We start from the raw sequence: 12,278 nt of genomic DNA on the forward strand, positions 1-12,278 counted from the left end.
ATTTCCTACTTTGATTTTTTTTTAAAAGAAAAATCCGTGTTGCTTTTTTTTCTTACTTTTTTAGAGTAACTGCACCGAGCAAGCGTGGGGAGCTGTTACTTCAGCACCACGAATCGATGCACAAGAGAAACTTTCAAAACAAAGAAAAAAAAAACCCGATTTCTTTGCACAACGTAACTACACAAACATGTCAGAAAACAGCAAAAAAAAAAAACCCTCCCCCTAAAAACCAGACTTGAGACGCCCGCGTTTCTAACAACTCTCTGTTTTCCCCTCAGACGTTTAAGTAAAGAAATACGCGATCTGCTCTAAAGTGCGAAAATATGGATGATTTCTCTTACCTGCGTACATCCTCGCCGCTGAGCTCCTTTTATGAGTTTTTCTGTTTTCAAACTTGTCCCTCACATCCCCTGTTTATGTCAGTAGTACGGATTACCGCACGTTAAAACTACCGATTTAGAAAATCCGAACTTTCACCTTTCCATCCTTGTCGTGTTGGTCAAACTGAGAGCGGCTCAGGTGCGAAAAAGAGCAGACGAACTTGTGATTCGTCATCAGAATCAGAAGTTTGCACAGTTTTCCTGCCCAGCTCGGTGTATGAGACTCAGCCTCAAACAAACGGATGATCAGCCTGCAGCTGCTCGCGGTTTAAAGATTGAGCTCAGTTGGCGCTAGACTGTAGGGGAAAGCTGATTGCGCATGTGCCTCATCAGTTATGAGTATTGGTGATATGATAAACCTCCAGTCGCCCGTTTGGCATGGGGATGAATTAAATTGGGATTTCCCATTTTTCAAATTTTAATTAGCTGATACTGGCTGCCGCACTCACTCTCCCAGACAGACAGACAGACACACACACACACACACACACACACACACACACACACACACACACACACACACACGGCGGAGGGACCGTGCCAAAAAGCTCACTGAGCATAAGTCTGTCGGTGCATTGCTATGAATTCCTATTCAGAGCAGAGAACATGGACACATTGGCTCTAGCCTTCTCATTTTTCACCAAGGACATTCATCACCTAAAGCCCCAAAAAGCTGGCTATAGAGCCAGAGAGAGATGGAAATGGAAGCCAAGTGTAGGTGGGATAGAGATTTTCCTTTGATGTGTTAGCTTTTAAGACAAAAACCGACTCACCACATCCACTGGAGGATTTGTACTGTATCTTAAAGGTGAATGTACTTGCTTTAAATCAGAAGCTTGTCACAAGAAGTGGGACATTTGCCAGTTCTCCCTTCAGTTGATCAGTTGTATCAAAACCTTCCTATTCAACTTGTTTTTCACATTCAATGCATGTTTACAACCAATCAAAGAAGCAGACAAATCTGAATATATTAAGTTGTTATACCATTTATGAATACTTTTGATCTGATAGTGGAGGATATTCCTCAGACTTTCCTTTAGAAGCTACAGGGAAATTTCTTTAAGTAAAAAGATAAGTACTATCAAGAGTTTAAAGTACTTCTACTTGTTACGAGTAATAACATATAAGAGTATACGTTTTTAATATGTATTTAGTCATTGGATTGATATTGCTTATTTAATAACATTCAAGCTGAATTAATGTAATTTTAGCTTTTTTAATCAACGTGGGAAAACTATTATCGTAAAAAGTCAAAAAAGCCTCAGTTTACTATATAACTACAAGTACTATACAAACCCAATCACACAAAAAAAAAAGTGAGACGGTGTATAAAATATGAATAAAAAAAGAACTCAGTGATCCGCAAATCTTATTAACCTGTATCTTATTCACAGTAGGCCATAGAAAACCTATCAAATCTTTAAACTGAGAAAAAGCAAGTGAAGTTTATTTGTAAAGCGCCTTTTGCAGACACAAGACAAGTCACAAAGCACAATCAAAATAATAAGATTAATCAAAAATCAGTTACGAACAACAAAAATCTCAACAGAAAGCTGTTAAATAATAACTGCTTTTTAACAGCAGGAGACTATTCCAAAGTCTAGGTAGTAGAGATTAGGAAGCTAATCTACAACAGATTAAAAACACGCCGACACGCTTCAAAAAACACGCTTCAAACCACAGAGCAACACAAACCAAAGACAATCCTTATTTATTAGGTGGGTAAGAAAGTCCGCAGGAGATAAAAGCTCGCTCACACAGCATGTGGACTTTCACAAAGCTGCATCGTCTGGGCTTGTGTTTGAAAACAACACTTTCCCCTGTGACCGATTATAAAGAGAAGGTGTTGTCTCTGAGTTGCGTGAATCATTTATTATCGGCGTGTGTTCGGTTGGGAAAGAGAGCTTAAACTCCACCTCACCCTGAGCCATGTGAATTCTGAACTCAAAGTGTCCACGCAAACCTGCCGTTACACACACAGTCAGTCCTCTGGTCTTCTGCCTGATGCTCGTTCACCGAGACACATGCAAACAAGTACACATACAGGTACACTTTCACCACACATCAAGGGTATTCAAATCCACATCCGTTACCATAGCAACCAGACTTTAGTCTTGGCTGCTTCTTCTGAGGTAATCAGAGACCTAGAAAGCAGAGGTTTGAGGGGGTTTGACAGAGACGGGGATCAAAGTGGAACAAAAGGTGTGCTGCTGCTCCAAAAGGCGAAAAGTACTGTTGATGTTTATTCCCCTGCTTTGATCTTTCTGAATAGAAAAGTAGAACAAAACACAAGTTGGCATGTTTTTCTTCTTTCAAAGTGTTTCTTATTTTTGAAACATTAGGAAGGAAGGAAGGAAGGAAGGAAGGAAGGAAGGAAGGAAGCAGGGATATGTTCTTTAGTACACTGCTGAAAAAAATAAAGGAATACTTTAAAAACATCACATTTCCGTAGGAAAAATCACATATATACTGATATGGAATGTTTTCGGAATTAAAGGACGCCACAGAAACGGATGAAAGTGAAAACGATCAACCTACAGACGTATGATTTCAAAAACACCCTGAAAGTGAAAAAATGATGCACCAGGCTAGTCCATTTCACAGCAAATAAAAATGTTACTCAGTAGTTGGTATGGCCCCCATGTGCTTGTATGCATGCCTGATAATGTCAGTGCTCCTAATGAGACAACAGATGGTGTCTTGGGGGAACACCTCCCAGATGTGGACCGGGGCGTCGCTGAGCTCCTGGACAGTTTGAAATGCAACCTGGTAGTGTCTGACGTAGCGAAACATAATGTCCCAGAGATGTTCTGTTGGATTTAGGTCAGGCAAACGAGGAGACCAGTCAATGGTATAGATTCCTTTAGCTGCACAATGTTCTCCACAGCTTTTTCAGACCATTTCACAGCTGTCACACGTGTTCGGGGTGAACCTGTTCTCATCTGTGAAAAGCACACGGCAGCAGTTATGTACCTGCCAATTCTGGCAAATATGACAAATACCAATGGGGGTCCTGACGCCCCCAACTAGAGGATATCGGGCCCACAGGCCTCAACCTTAATGAAGTCTGCTTCTGATTGCTTAGTCAGAAACATTCACTCCAGTGGCCTGCTGGAGGTTTTTTTTGTAGGGCTCAGGCAGAAAGACAATGTGCTAGAAGACCATTGTACATATTGATCCTAGTGGAGTTGGTCTGCCTGTGCAACGTCTGAATATCTATATTCCATGTGGATTAAACGGCATGACAACAGTCATAGCACCCTCTGAACAGCCGTAGAGTAACATTAGATAAAGTCCAGCTGGAATGTTGACATTTTTTGTAACACCGCAGTGTTTTGGCAATTAGATGCAAAACTGCAAACACTGAAAAAGACACACAAACGAGGATAATGAATTCTAAATTGTTCATTTGCAGGGCCGCGAGTTTTAATTAGCATTTTGACTAGAGTCTCAACGAGGCAAGTGATTGCTCTTATGCGCATGTGATTACAGAGGAAATTAGCATCTTCAATTTGCAGAGTACACGGATGAGTGAGCCAGGTGAGTTGGTGAAATCAACTTTAGCTCATTTTAGCCTTTCTTTTCTCATTAGGAAAACGCACAAGCCCATGCACAATTTTGCAGTTTTATTAATCCGAATGAGCTGTCATGAACAGGTTCAACTTTAAGGTCATGCATCACACACAAGGACGTTTCATGGAGTTCAACAGTAACATGTTATGACACGGTAAAGCAGTTCCAGTGGATCTTTAACCCTTTCCAAGCACAATACTGCCACAGAAACACGCTGCCTGGACTTTGAATCTATGCCACTGTTTCCTTGAGCTGCATGTCTGCGTGTCACCATGATAAACGACAGATTGATGAATTTCGGATGAAAGAAAAAAAAGGCAGTTTTATCAGCTTCCAGGGGAAAGTTATTAAGATCCCACCACAAGCCTGTGATTGGCAGGAAATCCCAATGGATTTGGCCTATTACTGCCGATGAAGCAGCACAGTAGCCTTCAAGTCTCAAGTTTAACAACAGATTACTGCATCCCAGCAACTCCTTATTTATCATCATAAAGTAGGGGGGGTTGGCTCTGGAGATTTTACGGCCTTTGGGCACTGGATGTTACAGCCGTAGATTATGTCACAACCAATCACCCTCACGCACTGTCTGCGGCATTAAATCCTACACTCAGCCTAGGAGACCAACTTGGGTCTTCTAGTGTGGGCCATAAAAATCTTTAATCAGCAGACCTGTGGCATAATTGACCTTTTCCTTTTCTTTGTTCTTGGGGTTTTTTAAAAACTGTTGGTGCAAAACCTGATCTTCAAGGAAATGTAAACTGATGTTTAATCATCCCCATAGATGAAGCCTTACATAAGAACCAGCTTAAGGTTCAAAGTCACGTTGACCCAGGAGACCCAGCCATTGACTGTGAACACACATTCCTAGAGAGATTTAGACATATGTGATATCAGGAAGCACGAAGCGCTGACACTAAACAATATACTGATCTCGGGCCCGCATGACAACAGATTAGAGAAAGAAAGAAGGGCAAGAAAAATGACCCTATTAGAAAGAATGTCGGAAAGAGAACTATAGATTAAGCTTTTAGAAGATCACAGGGCAAAATTCTTATGAAATCAGTTTTGGTTCTAAGTATACCAAAAAAACAGCTTTTTCTCTTTAATCTCAGTCTTGTGTTTTTAAGTTGTCAGTACTCTTCCTTCATTTCTGTTTATGAAGCAAAGCAAAATGTTGAAAGGAATTACAAATTAACGTGGGAAACCACATCGTAGCCACGTCATGATGAATTCCAATCAAACATACAGACAAACACAAATAATAAAAAGAGTGAAAGGCTGCATTCACACATCCTACGTGTAAACACATCCAGAACTTGGAAAATGGGAATGACTGGCTCCATTATGTTTTGTGGCAACATCCAAATGCAACCTGAAAGATTAAAAAAAAAATGTCTCTGCTTTTCCTTAAGTGTCAGGTTTTCTTCTTTGTGTTGTGTTACATTAAGTATTGCCAGACCTGCAAACATACTCTTTCATGGTCCTGTATAGAATTGCAAATCCACAGCTATGCCATAGCGAGAAGGCCTTGTGTCTGTGCCAACAGATAAGATCATTCAGTGGAAAATTTTCATTCAATTTAAACATTCTGCTCTTCATAAATCTCGCTCTCTGGCGCCATATGGCCAATCACAAGGAGGGCTTCTGAGCCAGATGGCCAATGGCAATGACCCTTACTCAAATCAGGGTTAATCTCAGGAAGACAACGATAAGATTACTCTGCTTCATACCAATTAGAGCAAGAAGAACATGTTATTGACAAGCCTATGGAAAATCAGATATTATATAATTACATTTAAACCTTAACTCTTGGCTGTTGTATGGCTGCTACTTTGACACGTGTCAGCCATCTAAACATTGCCATAGATCCAGCCACCTCCCGCCATGGCACTCTGTAAGGACAATGCACCTCGTCATACAGCTAGGGCTGCGATCACAATGATGACGCAGCCTCAAAACTCATCAGATCCCGGTCTGACTGACTCCAAACTCCCAGTGCCAGACACCACAGGATATCCCCAGAGGTGCCGTGACTGTGCTTCAGTGGGTCAGAGCAGGGGCCCGCACAATATTAGGTTAATGATACTGCTGATCAGTAGTATACGATATAAACAGCTGATAGGTTTGTTTAAAATGATTCGACTTCACAAAAATCTACCGTGTGAAAATTTAATATAAGAAGATGTTACAAAAAATTAAGTAATTAATTAAAAAAACAGGGTTACTACTGAAAAAGACATTTAAAAAGTGTTTAACAAAATCATGGAGGTGATATTCAAGTTTAGCAGATTTCGGGCATGTCTGACCCACAAATTCAGCAGGCTAGAAAAGCAGCGACAAGATTTACTCTATTGGCAAACAGAAATCTTCTTAGCACAGCCTGATCTGTGGATGTGGCAGCAAGCCTGGAGGAGGATGAGTCCAATACAATATTGGGGTCTACACAGATTTGCGTGCGTGTGTCTTTACGTTTAAATCATTTATATATGATTTTTTTGATTTTGCAGTGATGCCACTGAGTTAATGATGATGATGATAAGTTATAAATACCCCACACAGAGTTAGTGAGGCGTTTTAAAAGTGACAAACTCATAATTCATGTTTGGTGGATTTAAAAGCTATTCCAAATTATAGTCACTAATACAGTTTGTTGTTGGTGAAAAGCCCCTTTTCGGTGCAATCTGTAAGAATAAATAAAAATAATATTGTGGGAGATTTTGAGGAGTTTTCTTGCCAGTTCAGGCTGCTGGTTATTGTTTTTTCTTAAAATGCACTGAACTTAAGAGCTTAAAGGAAAATTACATTGTGAACACATCTTGCTGTTAACATGCTGTTTGCCTTGAGATTTTTTTTTGTGTCCCTTTTTTCCACTTTTTAATTTAGTCAAACATACAAAGCCGGTCCTTGTAATCAAAGCCTAAGCGCTTGTAGGCAGGGGCTTTAGAGACATAATTAAAAGGCCAGAGTGAGAGAAGGCAGCTTTGGTGTACAAAGTGACAGAAAGTGAGAGCCTGATGCAAGGTTGTTTAGAACATCAGTGATTTAAAGAGGAGGATAAAAGGACAGAGGGGGGGGGGAGAAAGGAGTAGAGCGAAAGAGCGAGAAAGAAATGTGTCATGCAGCTGGACAGATTATCTACTGATGGCCCGTAAGATCAAGTCACACATGGCTAGTGATCATCAGCACTCCAGCATGTCCAGATTCCATTTTAACAGCTACAAGCATTTAACTGTATCTCTAAAGCGAGAGGACACAAATCAGAAAGTGGTACTGGTTTGTAAAGATTACTATTATTTTATTTATTTATTTTAGCTTACGTTTGCGTTTTTGTGCTTGAATCTGCAGAAGAGCTGAGACAATAGAAAGTCCTGGGTGAAAGATTGGAAATTAGATTAGACCAGACTTAGAACACAGTTTTAATCACAATCACAGTACTTGTGATCCTGGTTATTTCCAGCAAAATAAAGCGAGCATATGTGTGCACAAGTAAGTGTGCAATGATATGGAAAGAGAAAGAGATTTGCAAATTGTGCTTGAATTTTGTGTATACTGTATATAACTGTAAGTTTTTTAGAACACATAATTTAACATTTGGGCCCATGCATTTGTGTATTAACTGGAGGAGCATAAGGATCATTAACAGAAATGTGCCACTAGACTAACTGTTTTCAGTGATAGTGGTGCATTTTTGAAGCGCGTCTGTAAGCTGTCAAACTCAATCTGCTATCAGTGCCATCCACTTATCATAAACTGAAGTGGAGCTAAGCTACATTTCTTATTGATTAAGTACTGGCTAATGATGTTTATCTAATGTTTATTTATACTGATGTTTTTATTGTTTTATTCGTAATAGTGTTCACATTCTTCTTTACCACTTTTAGAATTGTTTTATTATTTTTTTTAAGTTATTTGTAGATTCACTTATTTATACTCCTCAAAAACAAAAACAAAAACAAAAAAAATGGAATGGTTTTAAAGGTGGAGGCCAGTGATGTGTTTTTCCTCCTCATCTTAGCTGACTGTATGTTTGTTGTTTGTTTTTTTGTTTGGTTGGTTAGGGTCAGTGTCACTACTCTCTACAGAGGTTGCACAGGCAGACCAACCCTGCCAGGATCAATATGTGCAATGGCACATATTGATCAGAAGGTTTGCTCCGCCTTCCAGTACAGTCTCAAGAGCGTGGAGGAGATTCCAGGAGACAGATAGTTATTCTAAGAGACCTGTACAGAGCTGTAGAAGATCTATAAGTCATGAGCATGACTAGTATCTGCTCCAGAGCACTGCCAGAGCAACAAAATGACCTCCAGCAGGCCACTGGTGTGAATGTCTCTGACCAAGCAATCAGAAACATTCATGAGCATGGGGTCTTGGCCTTACATCCTCTAGTGGGCAGGACCAGTACTGGTGCCACGTGCTTTTCACAGACGAGAGCAGGTTCACTCTCACCCTTTTTCAAAACAGATTCAGCAGCAGTAAGAACAACAGCTTAATCTGTGTCAAGCTCAGTTCTGAATGTACAGTGCACCATGTACCAAAATATTAATGTAAGATAAGGGGGAAGAAAGGAAAATATGGAAGATACTGTACAAACACTGGCTCCTTTCCCTCATACTAAAACTTTACCTTGTGGTTTTCATGCCTCTGCCCACCACTCAGGTTGGTTACAAAATGTTATTATCACCACTGCGGAATGAAGACAAATGTGAAACAGTCACAATCTCTCATGGAGCAGCATGTGGTTTCTTTAAATTATACCCACAAATAATGTCAAGAATATATGATGCTACTGGGAAATTTGCCTTTGACCTTTTTGATATAAATGTTATGATGTCACGATTTTACTAGAATTTTTGTTGATCCTAAAGTATGGGAATACACATGTTCTGTGAGTTCACTGTGACTTGTGAGTCTTGAAGTCAGAGAAATTTTCTCAATGTCCTTTCAGATATTGTATATCTGGGACAGACAGTGAGATTACATGTTTCCATTCATGAGTGCTGAAATAAAAAGCAAATCTACAAGTTTTAAGATCAAAGGGCGGGATGGGTGAAGGTGAGGGTTGGATTCCTTACAGGCGTTAAATGAAAAAAAAGTAGCGCTCTAACGCCATCTAGCGGACAATAAAGTCTGAATCACTATTTTGAAAACCGCCGTTTGCTAATCCTTTGTTGTCGTGGCTGTATGGTGCCATTACATTCTTGTCCGCCAGGTGTCGCTAGCGACTCTGTCAGCCGGTGACATCACGGTTACTCTCTGCTGTGATTGGTTGTTATAGGGTTGTCAGCGGCACCAGAGCTCGTGCAAACCGTGTTGTAAACAGGTTAGTCTCGTTTCATTTTACGTGATTTTGCGGCAGACTTTCGAAGTGTTGTAAAGCTGCGTACGACGTAAAGAGCGCGGCATGTCAGAAAGACACAGGTCGCTGCCTGCATGGATGGCAAAGAAAGAGGAGAAAAGCCAAGAAAAGAAGCCACTGAAGAGAAAGCGGAAAGCTGCCAGGTAGTTATCGTAAGAAACACGATCGGGGTCGGTTTAAGGCCCCATTTAAAGCTCCTTAATTTTTTTTAAAACTTACCCAATCCACTTATATGTTCCCAGGTCTGTTTTCTACTGTATGAACGAGCAAGAGCTGGTAGAAGCAGCTGTTTCCTATTTCACAAACGGCTCATGTGAGGAGCTGACACTGGTGACTCACCAGCAGGTGGTGCTGCTTCTCTTTTCAGACCTTTGATTTTTTTTCCCTACATGCCCTATACATGCAATATAATGATGTGAAAGTCCATTATATCCAATATTACTGTGTGCAGTTAAACTCTTAATCATCACATGTGGGTTACTCTCTTAACTGTTGTGTAATATTTGCTTGATTTCCCCTTCTCCCACACCCAGGGTAAACAAAAAGCAGTGGACATAGTTAAGAAGATGGGGAAATCCACAAATTCACAGCTGACAGCGAATTCAGTTCCTGCAGAGGAGTCCCCATCAGACTGCACTGAAGATCTGGACATGACGTATGTTTCAGAATCAGACTTGGACATTACAGAGGTAGAAACATTACCGTACACCAGCAGCCCGCAGCATCGAACATCTGAGCGTCGGCATTCAGGAACAGTTGAGGATGTGGAGGCTGGGAAGACGCATGAACCACCGCAGACAGCAGCAGAGGACAGCGACGCCTTACGCCTTGTACGGGAAATTTTTTTCAGCTGATTAACTTATCTAAATGACACTAAAAAGTTTTTGCATAAAGTTGAAAAGTGTCAGTTGGGGGAATGCTTCCTAAATTACAAATTCAGGTGAGAGTCCAGTCAGTACTTGAGGACACATAGCTGGCAGCTCATCCATAAAGAAGCAGTTTGGAGAATGGATCCATTAAGTGGTGTCTCAGAGAGGTACATCCCAGCAGCGCTTCACAGGACTACATCCAGAGAAGGAGACAAGTAATTAATTCACCAAAGCTTCTGCACTGAAATCAAATTTCAGCACTTCAGTCTATGTTTCAGTGGCAGCATCTAGCACCTCGCGTGAGAGGAACTACTTATTTTAGTGTCTTACAGTGTAACAGTTACTTAAGTGTTGTGTTTGTTTGTTTTTCTCACTTGGGTCCAAACACTAAAATTGACAACATGGCATTTTTTTTTTTAGGTTTACTGAAGGTTTTAATGGGGGGAACAAAGTTTTTTGTTTTCACATGCATGCCACTGTATATGAAACTGACAGCATCTGTGGGTTTTTCACCACAAAGGTTTGGTGTTAGAAATGTTTCCACCAGAAGACCTAACAAGTTCCTGCTAGTACCCTGAGCACGGTACTGCTGCAGTACAAGTGGCTTAGTTCTGTGGGGGAGAAACTTGAAAAAAGCCTTGCTTTTGCATTAAACTGCCAAAACATAAAGCATACTGTTATTCATGTGAATTAACTAGAAATTGTAGTTACAGAAATCACATTACTGTTGCTCCTTGAATATATGAGGTAGCAGATATAAGAACACACTTTGAAAAAATACATATATTCTTTATTCCTCACAGCTTATATAGAAATAACTGTCAGCACAATTAGGGTACCACTCATGCATCCACCAGCTGTGCATTTCAGACTCAACAGACCATATTTTTTGTTGTGTTATACATTATGTGTGTTGGCTTTCATAAACCACTTGGTAAAGAGATACAAAGTGATATTGCAGCACCAAAAGACACGTTAAACATGTTGAAGGATACAGCTTATCATTAAATACATCATGACAGCAATCAACATATTCTCCTAAGCAGATTTGTGTGTAATTGCATTAATATAGTACTTTTCTAGTTTTACTGACACACTCAAAGGTCTTTGTGATATGATCACAACATTAATCGCTTTATTTAAACTGCACAGTCTGTGGCTCATGTTTGCATTTAAGCAGGGATGAGCTTAAGCATTTCGCTGCGTTCCCAGTATGATCTCAGTCGCTTACCTGACACATGGGTCAGTGCAGATGTGATAGCCAGCTCTATCACCACACCCAAATAGATATAAAACCAAACAGTTATGTTTTGCCAGCTCACATATGACTGATAGACAAACAAAAAACTAAAAAGGCCAGCCAGGGTGAGCAAGGCTGCTCCGGCCTGGAAAGTCGTGCTGCAAAAGATAGCAGGTTCGTCTTTGTCAGAGATGACTGAATGCATGCCCATCAGGGCAAACGCCACAATAATCACTGGAACATACACAGCTAGGTAAACCGCTACTCTGACAGAGTTAGAATGTGGCTTAGATAAAGTCTCAGCTTCAGCTCCTTGGGATTGCGATCGCTCGTACAGGTGACTCTTATACACATTATCACAGGACCATTCACCAGTTTGTTGGATCTGACAGAATCTGTAGGGGCTGATGAGGACTTTATCGGAGCCAATGAACACACCATCAAAAGGCACCAAGGAGATTATCATCTGAACCATGACAAGCAGGAGAAGCAGAAAGATCCCACGAACGTGACACGCGGGACTCCTCACCGCACATTGGGCTCTCTGCTCAGGCCACATCCTCACTACTCTGTAGATTAAATAAAGAGTCATGCAATCAATCAAAACAAACATTCTGCAAACTAAGCATGAGAATGATGTAGATCAGAGCAGAAAAGAGAAGCTCAAAGAACCAAAGATCCTAAAGACGTTTGACTGTCTTGCAGCTTAAGAACACACTGATGTTACAGTAAATGTGTCAGTGGTTTTGGGTTTAGCCTCAGTCAGCCGATCAGCACGTTTACTTCCCCAATATAAAGGCCTTATGTCATATAACTGTATTCATGTTCCTGTCATCATGGCTATACTGAACAACTAATGC

At 40.6% G+C, this 12,278-nt stretch overlaps 2 protein-coding genes across 2 annotated transcripts; one reads left to right on the plus strand and one right to left on the minus strand.

Moving 5' to 3' along the window:
* The first annotated feature begins 9,242 nt into the window (after positions 1-9,242).
* Positions 9,243-11,521, plus strand: LOC118454074 (uncharacterized). Its single transcript, XM_035907176.2, has 3 exons — positions 9,243-9,452; positions 9,552-9,654; positions 9,843-11,521. The coding sequence occupies exons 1-3, from the start codon at positions 9,355-9,357 to the stop codon at positions 10,161-10,163; spliced, it is 522 nt and encodes a 173-aa protein (XP_035763069.1). The 5' UTR covers positions 9,243-9,354; the 3' UTR covers positions 10,164-11,521.
* On the minus strand, positions 10,955-12,073 carry LOC148101969 (uncharacterized). Its single transcript, XM_087844350.1, has one exon. The coding sequence runs from the start codon at positions 12,029-12,031 to the stop codon at positions 11,351-11,353; it is 681 nt and encodes a 226-aa protein (XP_087700476.1). The 5' UTR covers positions 12,032-12,073; the 3' UTR covers positions 10,955-11,350.
* Positions 12,074-12,278: the final 205 nt, after the last annotated feature.

Source organism: Neolamprologus brichardi, chromosome 7 (genome assembly GCF_056152115.1).
Source record: "Neolamprologus brichardi isolate AB-2024 chromosome 7, ASM5615211v1, whole genome shotgun sequence".
NCBI lineage: Eukaryota > Metazoa > Chordata > Actinopteri > Cichliformes > Cichlidae > Neolamprologus > Neolamprologus brichardi.